At 40.8% G+C, this 16,101-nt stretch overlaps 2 protein-coding genes across 2 annotated transcripts; both read right to left on the bottom strand.

The window, feature by feature from the left end:
• Positions 1 to 4,095: 4,095 nt before the first annotated feature.
• On the bottom strand, positions 4,096 to 8,832 carry zpax1 (zona pellucida protein AX 1). The gene is made up of 21 exons (XM_026143206.1): positions 8,680 to 8,832; positions 8,519 to 8,595; positions 8,351 to 8,446; positions 8,147 to 8,271; positions 7,802 to 7,945; positions 7,641 to 7,721; positions 7,401 to 7,565; positions 7,214 to 7,310; positions 6,924 to 7,141; positions 6,692 to 6,848; positions 6,408 to 6,616; positions 6,207 to 6,324; positions 5,940 to 6,139; positions 5,714 to 5,828; positions 5,474 to 5,643; positions 5,309 to 5,397; positions 5,062 to 5,192; positions 4,772 to 4,961; positions 4,487 to 4,622; positions 4,277 to 4,406; positions 4,096 to 4,193 (listed from the first exon to the last, which is right to left on the bottom strand). The coding sequence occupies exons 1-21, from the start codon at positions 8,697 to 8,699 to the stop codon at positions 4,126 to 4,128; spliced, it is 2,736 nt and encodes a 911-aa protein (XP_025998991.1). The 5' UTR covers positions 8,700 to 8,832; the 3' UTR covers positions 4,096 to 4,125.
• A 750-nt stretch (positions 8,833 to 9,582) lies between these two features.
• ttc32 (tetratricopeptide repeat domain 32) lies at positions 9,583 to 11,633 on the bottom strand. The gene is made up of 3 exons (XM_026142524.1): positions 11,469 to 11,633; positions 11,093 to 11,259; positions 9,583 to 9,804 (listed from the first exon to the last, which is right to left on the bottom strand). The coding sequence occupies exons 1-3, from the start codon at positions 11,582 to 11,584 to the stop codon at positions 9,677 to 9,679; spliced, it is 411 nt and encodes a 136-aa protein (XP_025998309.1). The 5' UTR covers positions 11,585 to 11,633; the 3' UTR covers positions 9,583 to 9,676.
• Between the last annotated feature and the right edge of the window lie 4,468 nt (positions 11,634 to 16,101).

Raw genomic sequence — 16,101 nt, 5'->3', positions numbered from 1 at the left:
GTCTTTGAAATGCATCAGTAAAGTGACTCATTTTACAGCCCACAGGAACAATTTCCACACTCATATTTTCAGAGGCATTAACTAGGATTTCTGTAGTGTGGTGGGTGCATTTTTCCACTTCAAAATATTTCTTCATAAATAGATACTCTGGAATTTATTTTTTAAATGACATTCAGCAGCTCCTGAATGGTAAATGAAGCTAATTAAATCAAACGGAGTACTCTGCTTTCTTGAGCAGTTGACCAGTGCATCTTTCCATAGTAGTGTAGTTCCAATGAGGCCACTTTCGCCATCCTCTGCACATCTTTCTGATCTTGTGCTATCAGGAGGCTCTCAATGGTGGAACAACAGGATTGGAGTTAATTCAGTGTTATTGATACAGTGCCAAATCACAACAGTAGCCTTAAGGTGCTGTATATTGTAAGGTAAAGACCTACAACAATACAGAGAAAACCCAACAGTCAAACAATCCCCTTTTAACTGGAAGAAACCCCTGGCAGAACCAGCCTTAGGGGAGTGGCAGCCATCTGTCGTTACCAGGGGGGTCAGAGGGGAGGGAGATGGGATGAAAGACGCACTGTGGAAGAGGGCCAGAGATTAATAACTAATGATTAAATGCAAAGTGTCGTATAGATGTTGTATAGATCTTCAACACTTCACTGTCCCAGTCCTGCATCCCGCCATGCCTAAAGTCAGCCACAATTGTCCCACTGCCAAAACGTACTAACATTAGCAGCCTGAACTACCGACCAGTTGCTCTAACACCTGTTATAATGAAGTGCTTCGAGAAACTGGTCCGACGTCACATCATGTCCTGCTTGCCACCCAACCTCGACCCGCTCCAGTTCGCATACAGAGCTAACACATCAACTGAAGATGCCATTGCTACAACACTCCACACCACCATCTCTCACCTGGAAGTGCAGGGCCGTTACGCCAGGCTGCGCTTTGTTGACTTTAGCTCTGCTTTCAATACAATACTCTCGGACAGACTAATAGTTAAACTGCTGGAAATTGGACTTCCTTCTACCACCTGCCGCTGGATCAGAGACTTCCTCTCAGACCGTGTACAGAGAGTTAGAGTGGGGCATCATCTTTCCTCAGCCCTCAGCCTCAACACCGGCTCTCCACAAGGCTGTGTACTGAGTCCCCTACTGTACACTCTGTACACACATGACTGTGTTAGTTCCCACCCAGACAACACAGTCATCAAGTTTGCAGATGATACCACTGTGGTGGGGCTCATCTCAGGGGGAGATGAGACGGCGTACAGAGCTGAAGTTCAGAGGCTGTCAGATTGGTGTGTCGATAACAACCTAGACCTCAATACCAACAAGACAAAAGAACTGGTAGTTGATTTCAGAAGGAGGAAGTCTGAGCTGCAGCCTGTCAGCATCAACGGGGAGTGCATGGAAAGGGTCTCCAGTTTCAAGTTTCTGGGTGTGCACATAGACACAGACCTCCAATGGAGCTCTAACACCTCTGCGGTTTTAAAGAAAGCCCAACAGCGTCTCCACTTTCTGAGAATCCTCAGAAAAATGGACCTGAAGAAGGAGCTGCTGACCGTCTTCTACCACTGCTCCATTGAAAGTGTACTGACATATTGCATCGGTGTGTGGTTCTCCAGCTGCACCACAGCACACAGAAAGGCACTCCAGAGGGTCATCAATATGGCCCAAAAAATCATTGGACATCCTCTTCCCTCCCTGAAGGACCTGTACAGCACTCGCTGTCTCAAGAGGGCACGCAGCATTCTACGGGACTGCACACACCCAGGACACGGGGTGTTTAAGCTGCTGCCGTCTGGCAGGAGGTTCAGGCTGCTGAGGTCCCAAACAAATAGACTCAAGGACAGCTTTTAGAACAGGGCAATAGCCCTGATCAATGCAAATAGCTGACCTGACTGGCTACCTACCTGGACTTTTTTTTTTTGGGGGGGGGGGGGGGGGGGGTTAGGGTTAATAATAATAATAATAATATTTATATTTATAACAAGGTGCAATAATAATTAATGTGCAATAATAACAGTGTGCAATACACATACACTTCTTCTTTTTTATTGCTAAGTTATTATACTGTGTTGTGTTGTTTGTGTTGCGTTGTGATGTGTCGTATCGTGTCGTGTTGTACATGTAGTGCCGACAAAGGACAGTTTTCCAATTTCATTGTACTATTGTACTATGTATGACTGTGCAATGACAATAAAGAGTTATCTTATCTTATCTTAAACACACAGAGCGAAGAACAAATACTCAGAGCATCATGGGATGCCCCCAGAAGCCCAGGTCATTAGCAGTGTAACTAATGGAGGATTCGGGGTCACCTGAACCCATCCTAACTATATGCTTTAAAAGAAAGTTTTAAACCCAATCTTAAAAGTAGAGAGAGCATTCCACAGAAGAGAAAAGCTGGAAAGCTGAAGGATCAATTAATAAGAGCTAATATGAGAGAAATATGCTCTCACAGAAGCATTTGGAATCAACCAAAGGCTTTTCTGTTAGTTTTTAGCCTTATAATATCAATTACAGTAGTCCCGCCTACTGTCATAAATGTTTCTAATTTTAGAGATATTGCACAAATGCAAGAAAGCAGTCCTACATATTTGTTTGATATGCATGTTGAAGGACATATCTGGTTAAAGAAGATGCTTTCCGTCAGCACTCATTCATTATTATTTGTATTTGTATTCTATTTTTATCTTATTGTATATTTATTTTATTTTATTCTACTGTATATAGTATTTTATTTTATTCTATTCTGTACAGTTGTGTACTGTATTTATTCTTATTGTATTCTAATTTTTGCCTCATAACTTTTGCACTGTCCACTTCCTGCTGTGACAAAACAAATTTCCCACGTGTGGGACTAATAAAGGTTATCTTATCTTATCTCCATCTGCTCAAGCCACTTCTGTGCGGGGGCGTCTGAGCCGGTGTTGCTGTAAATGTGTCGTCTCCTTCTTCCCTGGAAGCACAAGATGGATGCTGACTCCACTTTCTGGCAGTCAGAGCAAGCAAAGTACTTTAGTTTGTCCATAAAAGTTTTGTCAAAGCAATTTATGGCTTTCCCTGTAGCCAGTGATTGTCCTTATTCCACATGCATTTTGAGTTGTGCTCTATACACTTACATTTCAATTAGAAGTTTATGGGTGAGGGTGTGATTTTATGGCGCATCTATACAAGACTACATAAATTAAAGGACTATGACAACATCTGATCTGTGGCAACCATAAGCTGCCTTTTGTGAAAACTGGATTATAAAAATGAAACTAATTTGATTTGCGGTGCAATTTTAACCCTTGACGAGTTGATTCTCAAATTAGTGAATATCAAGAGCAATTTTATTTCATTAAGATCTGATTAAAGACTTTTTACCCCTCCAAGCCACTTAAACTATAGGATTAAACAGAATTATCAAACCACAAAATTGTAGCTTAATTGCCATCATAATTTACAGGTGATTAGTTTAAAGTATAGAAGTTTGCACAGACAAATTAAAAGCTATGAAGGTGCACAAATGCATTGTCACTAAAATATGATTATGATGAGAAGCAATTCTGTTAGATGAACTTGCTCAACTACAGAAGTTCTGTAATATGCCATAGTAGCACAATTGAATACTTTGTTCTGCATTAACCACAGTCTGTACCATTTTCACAGTCACTAAGAATCACTCAGCATTTACGAGCCATGGGAAACAGCAAGATGTCAGCTAGAAAGACGAAGTTGACTCAGCCACACTGGGTTGTGAATTGAGCACCCCATCCACAGAGTATTGCATTTATGAACAGTTACTACACCCTTTGGAAAGTTTTAGCAATGCTGTACAAGTAATTTAAGCCAAATGCTTCATGTGAAGCTCAGCCCATGACACTACACCATGCAGTTTACTTCACATTTCAATGCCCTTTTGTCTGAACACTGAGTTCAGACAAGTGCAATATGCAAATTCAAGCGGCATCGTTTTAATTAAACTGATATGTTTACATTTGAGGCCTTGTTATAGCCAGTTAAAGATGTCAGACCAGTTTAGAACTTGAGGCCTGCATCTACAACAGTCATGACCCAGCTTACAAATTGAAAAGCTTAGACACCATATAGCTTAAGATTTATTTTTATTGAAATATCAATTTGAAAGTAGGATGGGTCCAGAGGAGAGCTGCCATTGGTGGGTTGACTCTGTACTTCTTTGCTCTGCAAATGGGAAAGAAAAAAGTCACCAACTGCACTTCAAACTTCAAGTTTGTCCCAGTCTTACTTACACCATTAACACTTACCCCTTTTAGCACCTTTGAGTCCTTGAAATTTAGTGCCCTTTGTGCCTGTGGGATGCACACACTGGCCTCTGCAGATGCCATCTGGTGGGCCATTTGTATTACAAATCACTGCATCACAGTGCACATAGATCTGTGGGGAGACTGGAAGGTTAAGCACACATTGATACAGTATTGCATTAGACAGCCCTATGACTAGATTGCCTGAATCACCTGATCTCTCAGAACTTCGTTGTTATTGGTGAAGGTGAACATCCTCATAGAGAAGCGTTTGACGTGGGATGGCATGGCAATATTATCCTTAACTGGATGGAAGACTGTCACATGGGTGTCATCGCGATTCTCACAACTAGTGAGAAGAATATATAATTTAAATGTACCATGAAGACTCATTTTCCAAGTGAATTAACCACCCACTCTAGACTATGGCAAAGTTAGCTGGACTACATAGTTGAAGTAGTGGAGATTTTCCACTTTGGCATTTACTTATGCCATCACCTGTTCACAATGATGTCCCATTGGGGTACAGATGTCCTGTCTTCTTGAAGAGTAGCCCAGCAGTTTTCCACGATGAGCTCCAACTGGGGGTCTGTTGACTGCATCAGCACCACCTCAAAAAACAGGGGGTCTCTCAGGTATTTCTTCAGTGGATAATCTTCAGCTTTGTAAAAGTGCTGATAAGCAGCATCTGGAAGAGAAGCTCAATTAGAACGCTAAGGCAGTGTATACACCTAAAGAGAACAGATGTCAAATTCTCCACCTTGTAGCAAACCGACTGTCAGACTTACCCTGGGCTTGCCTCATTTGCACCATTAGCAGCCCTGTCCCAATTTCTGCTCTAGGATCATCACTCCTTGGTTTGTGACTGAATGCAACAGTTTGTGTTTTGTTGACCATGTAGTAGCAGTAGATGGTTTGCCTAAACAGGATGGGGGGAAAAAAAAAAAAAAAAAAAAAAAAAAAAAAAAAACCCACCACATTTTAAACTTTGAATCAGCAGTTCATCAGGATAACTCACTGGTCAGGTCTACCTACCTGTACCCAGGTTCAGCAGGTGAGGTTTTTGCTGTCACCTTATGATACAGGCTGATCTCATTTTGATAAACCATGTAGTTGTCAAAGAACTTAAAACAAAAAACACAAGTTGATTAACACATTTCCCAAAAGGCACTTTCAACTGATAAAGGTCTGTAAACGTACTGTTCTACTTGTTCCACATGAATCTGCAGAGAAAGAAAAGTGGGCAAAGCGATCGTTGCTGAAAACTGGTCTACAAGACCGGTCCTTCAATGTTAGCTGACTCGGGACGAGACTGGGCACAGATTCCAGCTTCACAGCCACTGCTGTTATTGTTCCATTAGGATAGCATTCTGAAGAAAGTAGACATTATTATGATTGTGTTTGTTATTTTAATGAGTAGTTTAAGTGATCAAATCTTACTAGTTGTCATCAAGGGAAAGCTGCAGGCCAGGGAGAGGTCACCAAGCACCCACTGATTGTTTGGTTCCCAGAGGACGATGTCAAGTCTGGCTTGGATGGAAACTGAGGAAACCAGCTGCAAGAAAATGTTCAGAGCACATTTAATTCGGATCCTAAGGAGACTGGCATTTACAGGGCTTTTCTGGTCTGTGCTTTGAAGGTTTTCAAAGAGTCATGTTATATACACCTCAAAGTTTGAGTCTTGGGCATTGTAGGGCACTCTGAGGATCAAGTGTGTGCGGTTTTCCTGCAGCTTGTAGGCTTTAGCCAGGTCGGGGGTTAGCTGTCGCATTCCAACCGCGGTCTCAAAATTACGGTCTTGACTGCCATATTTCACCCTGACGTAAAAGTGCTTCTGATCACAGGTGCCAGTAAGTGCAGGCAGCACTGCAAGGGAAAGAAAAGTCAATCTGGAGTTCAAAGCTCAATGTGCAATTCTAGAAAAGAGTCTCACCAACATCCTGCAGAGACGCCTGCAGTGTCACCTCATGAGCAAAGGAAGTTCCATCAGGCAGGATGATCAGCCCAACGGTCAAAGGGAGAGAGTAGGTTGTAACCAAGGGTTCGGGATTCTTAAGGGGGGGAGAAAAAAAAAAAGTTATGTTGGCAGTTGGAATACAATCTTTAGTGCAATTTCCAATAGTTGGCCACATACGGTCTTCAGGACAACATCGGCATTGAAGGACACTTGTAAAGAGAAGCCCTTTGTGCCATTGGTGTAGATGTGCTCCTGGACAATCAGGCCTCTGGCATTGCTCTCCTCCACAGTGAGAACACCAGTAACAAAGGTGATGTTCTTCAGCTCCACATCATGAAAGAAGCCCCCCAACATGACGCTAAACACACCGTCCTCTGGAACCGTATCTGAGGAACAAGCCACACGTTTAGGCTTTTTCTGCAGGCTCGACTTTCAGTTCTTTACTTTTAAGTGGGACTTACAATCTTCCACTTGGGGAAGTCTGGGCATCAGAGGCGTTGTAATGGGGAACAAAACCTTGTATTTTATATCATCTTGGGTCCCATCCGCCCTCCAGAGTACCTCGAGCATTGGCTCCACAGTGTAGGTGACATAGTACTGGTATTCTGGGGCATGACTCTGCAATTATTTATAGCATTTTAATAAAACGCACATACAAACACACAAGTCGCATGTTGAGGTAGATTTCCAGACCTTGTAGTAACCATCGGGTGAGCCCACTGGGATCTCGGCAACAATGTGAAAGTCTGTGGTGGATAGTGTGTACCCTCTCGCAGCCATCTGAGACCTATCCAGCCTCTGCCCATTGATGCCCATGTGCATCTCTACAATTCTGAATGTGCCGTCCATTAGAGGGGTCATGCGGCGAGGGATGTACCAAGAGATCACACTCTCAGTGAAGAGTACGCCCCCTAGAAGAGAGGAAGCAACTTCTTGACAATTCTACACTTTAATGCTTACTGTGAAGGTGGTTTGATGCTCACCTGTGGGACAAGCTGCTGCCAAGTTCACGATACCCAGACCACTTTCTGCCTTGTTGTAGACGCTCACCTTGAAGATTTCCATGGGGATTCCAGCCACCTTAAGGAAAAATAATAAAAAAAAAATATATGGACTTTACTGTCAGTTTTAATTACCAGAAATAATTATCCATTATGAAGTAATCCTTACATCCTCTGAGAAGGTCTCTGGTGTATTGTAAGGGCTTCGCATAATCAGTCTGTTAGAGGTAGTCATTGCACTGTAGCCAGCTTGTTCAGCCTCCCTTGGCACCATTACCACTGGTTCAGGGGTGAAAAATGTCATCTTCCAGATACCATGTGATGCACCAGAGTCCTGCAGCAAAATGGAACATTTTGAGCCTTCATTGGAGTGCATTTAGTAATTTTCTTAACTCTATAATCTAGGCACCTCAAGCAGATATGAGTCAACATTTTGATCCTGAGCCGGCCGCTTAGTTTGTGGATTAGCTTTCATCAAGTAGTTTGACACCTAGAAGACAAGACAAAGCTAATTGAAGAGTTTGAAGGGCATAAGTATTAAAGTAAACCTGGCAGTGTTACGTAACCTACTTCCATGTAGTTCCTGTCACAGAGAATCTCTTTAGGGGCCCAGCGAGTGTAGCTGCACGTTTGATTCACTTCATGAGTTACCACATCTGATGGCCTCTGGCTGTACATTTGGAGTTTCAAGCCAATTTTAAATGTTGCATCATCCTATAAGAGAAGTGTAAGCAGTTAGTTCCCCCTGAAAGTCTGTTCCTGATACACTATTACCTGTACTCATTTGCAAAATTGCAAAACTTGCAGACCTAAACTTTTAAGGTTTCTATTAAATGGAAGGTTGGAGTAAAATCTAGGTGATATTTAAATTTGTAATGTTTGGAAAGAAAAAAGTTCCACCTCAGCTCAACATACCTTGTTGTCCACAAAGCAGCCCATCAGAGACGTGTAGATTCTTGTGTTACCCCAGGGGTCAGACTCCATGCTGTACCCACACTGAGCAGCCAAGGTGGGTGTCAACAAGACACACTGGGTGCCATCTGGAGATGACATGCAAACATGAGGGATCTCTTCTCAAAGCAATGACACAGCCTGTTCCCAATTAGCCCTTTAACTCACTGATGGCTTCCACTACAAGCTGGTTCCCCATTGCTAAAGCCTCGTCCATTGACAGCCTCATTAGATTTCCTAAACAGTCTGCCTTTAAACCACTGCCTGTGAAAGAAGACGATGGTCAGGTAGTGTAGCCTCAATTTGATCTGGAGCAGTTTAACGAGTTAGTCTTACTTGACTGTGAAGCGAGCTTCGTATTTGGCCATGCTTGACCTAAAACAATTACTGCAGCCATCAAGTTCCATAATAAACTTGAAGGGGGAGAAAAAAAATGCACATTTTAGAAAAATTAGAGTAACTGTCAGAAAACTAAACAAGACTTAACTTAAACTTACATGTTTTTAAGCCGCCACATGTCGCAGTGTCAATGTAACCATGCAAAAACAAAAATTTACTGAAACCAACCACAACCAGAGCTTGGCATTGAAACCCCAAGCAAGACCTACCACCAACAAACCAGCTCTGACGCAAAAGAGCTGACTGCTTCATTCAGGCGTCAGCAGCTGTTTTATACAGCAGGTAATCACCTCTGCACAGGTGAAACGCATCAGTGATGCTTCCTGCCTCACTCACTGTGGGGAGGCTCCACTTATGATGCCTTTGCTTCTCGTAGGACATCACAAAATCTGTATTTGTGTGAATAAGCAAGCGCGAGACAGACATGTGTCATTAAAAAATTTATTGTCATTGATTTGTGATTCTATTTACATTTGTCTATATTATATTTATATTGTCTTCTGTGTATGTTTGTTGTTTCTATATTTGCTGACTTCCTTCCTTTAAAACCACATCACCTTGTATTAAAACTTAAGCTGTGTCTGAGCTTCAATTTAGGACACAAAGTGTGCTTTATGCAGCTGAGACATTCCTCATTATTATTTTATGTCAGCTTCTGATTAGGGTTCATTTAAAGTCACAAAGCCTCTCCTACAACCTTCAACAGGGGGCTTCAACATTTATCAAGCTTTCACCTGATGGGTCGATAAGTCTGCAGTGTCCAGTCTCAGTCTTATACGGCCCTTTATAAAGGGATATAAATTTTTCACTAACTGAGAGGAGCTTGAGTCGGTGTGAAAAAGGAATATTAATGCTCTTCTTAAAAAAAAATCCATCATCTGTGACCCCTGATCCAGTGGGACGTCTGCTTCATCAGATCAATTATCCTCTGATTTTCAGCTCTGTCTTTCTTTGTGCAAATGATTTTATATTTAAAAACAAAAAAATGACAAGCAAATAAAAACAGTTGGACAATTAGTGATATTAAGTGCACTGGTGTACATTTTGTTATCAGCAGGATTAGAGGTTACACGTGACATGTAGGTTCAGAAGCTGTCAGTATCCCCTGTTTATCTTGTGCTCCTGGTCCAGAAGTGTCTGTTGAAGGCTCACTTTGGCATCTTCAAAATCCGGGTTGAGCTTTAATGCCTGCTGGAAATCACTCTTGGCATCGTCAAAAAAGCCTGTAAGATAATAAAAATTGTAAATACATATTAAATATAAGGGTATCTTTTATAATAAACTTCTAGGCTGGATTTTAAAGAGTCAGCAGTAAAAGCACAAGGGTTGTGGCAAGTTGCCACAACCCTTTGCAAGTGCAAATACACAGCTCCATCTAGTGTCATAGAAAAGAAAGCACCAAACAGTTACAGGATAACAGTTGACGATTTCAGAAGCCTTTACTGTTTCTACTGTCTTGCATTTATTCGTATATACAATGTCTTTTGCCTTTGCTGTCTTTGTCCTTTCTTGTAATCATCTTTAGTTTTCAGTGGAGGTGCAGCCATCCACAGATCATCACATCTCTTTTTAAGCCACATTTTGTGACAATATGTTAAAATTTGTGTATACGTGTAAGTGTTCTGGCTGCCAGATTCTGAAAGAGTTTATGTTGTCCTACTAATGATTTGGATAATCCTACAAATAGAGCGTTATAGTAGTCTAACCTACTCGATATGAATGCACGGACCCATTTCTAAGAGTCAGTTTGAGATGATATTTTTCTAACTATTGATATATATTTAAACGTAGAAAGCACATTATGCTAATTAGCGATCGAAACTGAGATCAAAATGATAACATGGCTCCTGTCTTTTTCAAAGTGTTTCAGAGAAAAGGGTGATAAATAGGTAGGTACAGCTGTGTATCATATGCATAAAAGTGATAGGATATATAATGATCCTTCATGATAGTACCAAGCAGGAGCATGTCAGAATAATGGACCAAGAACGGAGGAACCTCCGAGCTTTTATTTTTGCAGATCTAAATGTACTACCTGAAACACAAAACTCTCTGTGAGTCTTTGATAACAGCTGTTTCTGTGCTATGATTGGATCTAAAAACCTGACTTGTACTTGTATCATAAATACTGTCTAGCCAAAATAGTTTAAAACACCTTTTCAACGCAATTGGAAGGAGTAATGTCATTCTTCTAATAGACGTAGTGTCATCTGTGTTTCAGATGATGATTATGAGGAAACACAGGCAAGTCTGCTATAATGGAGATGTTCAACCTATATGTTGACCTCACACATATAAATACACAGTGTGTGCTTATATTTCTTTATATGGTATACAATGTTAGTGGACTGTTTTCAAATAGGACCTACAGAGGTTAATAAAAACGAAGCAGAGAAAAAGACATTTATTTTGAAGGTAATGGGCGGAAGCTGAGGTGGGGTTTTTTGGCTGTTGATGTGAACTGGCTTGCTGCTGCGAGCTGTCTGTCGCTTAATTGTTGCTTCTTCTTACCTAATCTATAATGAATTAGTCCTCTGTTGTAGAAAGGCACTTCAAACTGGCTGTCAGCTTGTGTCGCAGAGGTGTAGTCATCCACCGCTTCACGAAAGTCCACCCGGAGGTACTTTATCTGCCCGCGGTTGTTATAAGCAGTTGCTAAACTGCTTGCTTCACATTCCCTGTTCAAATATAACACAGTTAAAACCCCCTTTTAAAATCATGGCTACAGTTAAATGTGAACATGAGAGAGAGGAAGGGAACTGAAATTAGCTAGCAGTTAGCGACAACGGGTCACAAAATTTAATGTGTAACAGAATGTGTCATAACACCACCATGTTATAAACGACAACAGCTAGCCTTTAGCGTCTCCAGAATAAAATGACGATACCTGGACTGTAAGCAGGAAGAAATAAACTTTGTGTACAGCTCTTCTGCCATTTTAAAATTCTCCCTTTTAAACTCAGCGTGGGCGTTTTCGAGTATCTGGGAATTATTCTCCTCCATGTGTGCGAAAGGTTTTCTTGTTTTTCACCTGCGGATGTGACGTTGCACTACAAACTGTCCAATCATAGCGTGGTTCACATGTCGGCGTAGATCAGTGAGGGTTCATGGTACTAAACACGAATAAAGTTTTAAAACCTTTATTAGTAAGAAAAAATAAAATAAAAAATCGTTTTTATTGTTTTGAATACTACGAAGCACCATTCTCTATGCTCTTCCTCTTTCCCTCCTGCCTGGCAGCTCCTTATAAAGCCAACATCCTTCATCTAATCTCTATCTTCTATACATGTCCAAACCATCAACTTTGTCTGTCTTGTGCACTAATCATTGCTTTGGACGGTTGATCCAAGGTATAGAAACTCATTTACTTTCGCTGTCTCTACTCTATCATTCACAAACAGGTCTTCTGCTTGACTTTCATTCCTCTTCTTCTTCCCTACTCTCACTACAGATTTGACATCTACAAACAGCATTGTCCACAGAGACTCCTGCCTGACCTCATCTGTCAGCCTGTCCGTCACCACTTTCTGAAGCTTCTCAGAGCATCTCCCTCATGTAATACCACCCCCACCTTGAACCTGTCTGTCCTACTGCACACCCCACCACAGTCTCGCTGTCCTCATACATGTCCTGTACCACTCTGACATATTTATCTGTCACTCCTGAATTCCTCATCTAGTACCGCAGCTCATCTCTTGGCGCCCCATGACATGCTTTCTTTAGAGCCACAAAGCCACAGTGAAGCACCATCTCTGTATGTCTCCATCACATTCTCAAAGCAAACGTTGCATCCGTAGTGCTCTTTCACATTATGAAACCAGCTCACTGATTGTCACCTGTCCTCTTAACATACCTTTAATAATACTTTGCCATGTCTTCATGGTATGGCTCATGTATCCCTCTGTTGTTACTACAGCTCTACACATCATCCCTGTTCTTGAAAACTGGTCCCAGTACACCTTCCTCATTCCTCAGGCATCCGATCGCTCCCAATAATCGCATTAAACAACCTGTTAAAAATCCACTGGTGTGCCATCAGGACCACCTGCCTGTCCCCTTTCCATCCTCTTCATAGATGCCCTCACCCCCTCCTTACTAACCTTTCTCCATCTGTTCTCCTCTCTCTCCCATTTTCTTCATTTAGTTGTCGTAGAAATGCACCTTTCCTATATTATTTTCTTTGCTCATAATAACTACTAAACTACAGCTTTCTCTGTTTTTCTTGATTTTTCATGTGTACACACATTTGTGGAAGAGAGATTATCTTCTTATTGTTTTACTGTGCCTCTCAGGGGGCAAACTATCTACCTGCACCATCACCTAATAACAAGAAGGTCCTGGGTTTGAATCCACCAGCTGGCTGTGTGGAGTTTCCATGTTCTCTGTGTCTCCATGACTTCTCTACAGGAACTCTGGCTTTCTGTAGGTGTGAGTGGTTGTCTGTCTCTATGTATTAGCTCTGCGATAGATTTGAAACCTGTCCTGGATACACCCCACCTCTTCCGTGATGTCAGCTGGGATAGACTCGAGCCCTAATGTGAACCTAAATTGGATATGTTGTGGAAAATGGATGGATGTTACAGAAGACAAAACACCATGTGAGTGAAAACCAAACTGTGCTTTCTTTTTCTAACAGCAGGTGTCAGACTCAACTTAGATTTGATTTAAAAAGTAAATGATGCAGTTAGTGCAAATAATATTGATTATATCTATAAAAAGCATCTGAGTAGGAAATCCAACAAGAGGCTTCATATCTTTAAAGACGTTTTTTTTTTTATATTTTAAAGAAAAAAACTGCTTATTAATCACCCCAAACACCAGTAACAAGACAATGGGAACTCTCACTGCAGTGAACAACAAGAAGGGAATTCTGTAAGGAAGAATGTCCAGGGTGAAGAAGTCAACTGTCCCGCTGAAAACAAATTACACCCTAAGAGCTAAAGGTCATTCAGAGGCTGTGCACTTCCCTTTTACAGCCCATTTATCTCCAGACTGTGTGGACGAGTTGAAACGGATCAAACAGAAACAGTTTGGACCAGAGGAAGGGCATGTAGGCCACTGTCTGTTGACACTACTGAGAAAATGGATATAATATACTAATTTTCACGTCAGTGTGACTGTAAATTATTACATGACAGGAATCCAAGAGGAAGAAGTTGGCTTTGCGGTTATGTGTTAAATTGTCACATTTTATTTAAGATTTAACCGTTTTATTTCGACGGCGATATCATGAAGAAAACATAATGTTCAGAAATCTCAGCACCGCCGAGTCTCATCACCCAAAATGTTGCTGTTTGCTGAGAGAATTAACACAAAACATCCAAGATCACTGTGAACTGACAGAACCAGGAAAGACACACCTTCAATAAGAGGGTCCTATTGAAGGTGAACTACAGCACAGAGTCACTCTGAAGGTAAAACATATGTGCCATTCGTACATATAGCTGTCTACACTTTTATGAGTATTTTGGCAGATTTTTAAATTAAGTAGAAATGAATGCAACCGTGGCAACAAACAACATAAAAATAAACCTTTCTGTGCGTGCATCATACAACACAAACATGATATAGAAATGTAGATTTAAAATAAATTGTCTGATGAAAAACGCTGACAATGTGGAGCTCGTGTGAAGTGCAACTGATGTAAAACTCTCAGTCTGCACTGTGATACATTCAGATACATCGATCGCAATTACAGAACAGACTGTTTATCATGAGATTTGGCTGTTACACAAGTCAAAGTCCATTTTTTATGTTATTGCTCTAATGACAAAACAGTTATTGTCTGGATTAGTGATTACAAGAGGCTGAGGCTGATCCATGAGGCTGATTTGATTTCTGGAGCCTGAGACAGATGGCAAATTTTTTCGGTCATGAAAATTATGGTCATTTTCACTTCTCTTCCTGTTTCCAGGTTTTATACTAAGCTGTTTAATATTTAGTGTGTAGATATGAGAGTGGCCTCACACTTCCCTTCCCAAAATAAAAACCTAGCAGGGAGTTCACTGCTTTGCACCTCTGACGAGCACATATGGTTACTTTAAACCATCCCCAGCTTAACACTTGTGAGAAACGGTAAACGGTTTATTATAAGGAGACACGAGAAAAGCATTTCAATGAGGACATGTGCAGCTGTTAAAGTAACAGAGTAATCAATGAATGTAAGCAGAGGATTCTGCTATTTAAACCTCCTGAAGAGACATCCGTTGTAGTGTCTTTTCCTTTTCTTGGTTGCATGTGAGTCCCATTCATCTTTTCCCCCCCGAAACACTGGTGGGCTCACCTCTGTGTGCCTGTGTGTGTGTGTGTGTGTGTGTGTGTGTGTGTGTGTGTGTGTGTGTGTGGGGTGGGGGGGGGGGGGTAACTATGAACTGAAATACCAAACAAACCAAAAACAGCTGTCTGCTTAAAGGAGGGAGGGAGAGGATCCAGAGCAGACCTGAGGTAAACGTTGGCATGTTGACTCACACAGACAGCGCAGACAGAGAAGCTCTGTTGTCTGTGCTGCAGAGTCATTCCAGAGGTGACACGGTAACCTCTGTCTGTCTGTTGTTTTTCTGGCACCAGCCAAAGCGTAAAAGATAGCAGGGTACAAAACCAGAAAGTTTTCAACTCAGAGCAGTCAGAGAAGTAAACTGTAGACTTTAATCCTGCTATATGTTATGTTACTATCAAAGATGTTTCTGAGTGAAAAAAAATAGAGGTTTAAAAACTAATTTCCCCCTGACCCCACACATCTTTACCGTTCTGTGAAGCCAAACAGTGTTACAGCACACTGTAAACAGAAATGTTAGCGCTTTACCTTCATATTTGCCTTTCTAAGTTGACATAGAAATATGTGTATGCCATAAAAATGTACAGTTATGTAAGAGACTCTTTTGTATCTACATGTTTTCCCAAATACCTTCAAGTTTTTGAAGATAGATGTTCATTGAGAGGACTTGGAATGAATTTTAGAAGAGTTACAGAGACAGTTTGATACATTTAATTTTAATTTTGATTTTTAATCATTGAGCGCCAGGCTTCATTTACAGTAATCTTTTTGGGTAAGCAGTGAGCAGTGAGGCTTAAACAGACATGTTTAATTAAGATACCTGCTTTCAAAGAAATTCTGGGTTTTTTTGGTAACATTTGTGTTCATTTTCCTACATCTAGCATATTTCCTCCATACAGTAACATCTACAAAAGACTAAAACTAACATTAAAACCAATGAAACTAATCATTTCCAAACAATAAAAGCTTCGCTTAAACAAGGAAAAATACACTGAAAAGTAAATACAATTAAACTAAACTAAAAAAAAATATTACAAAAACTGTAACAATTCTGGAATGCAGAGTTATAATCCTAAATATTTTCACAAAATAAATGCCATCTTTCAGTCAATCAGCTAGAATTTTACTACTTAAAGAATTTACTATAACGCTGTTACATCTTTAGATAGTAATTGTATTTTTTTAAATATGTATTTTATAGAGTGCATCATGTAATATTATTTCAAAAATAATACAACAACAAATG

The sequence above is a fragment of the Astatotilapia calliptera genome, chromosome 15 (assembly GCF_900246225.1).
Source record: "Astatotilapia calliptera chromosome 15, fAstCal1.2, whole genome shotgun sequence".
NCBI classification, from domain to species: Eukaryota; Metazoa; Chordata; class Actinopteri; order Cichliformes; family Cichlidae; genus Astatotilapia; species Astatotilapia calliptera.
Note: the sequence above shows the minus strand (reverse complement) of the source record. Positions and strands in the feature narration are given on the sequence as shown.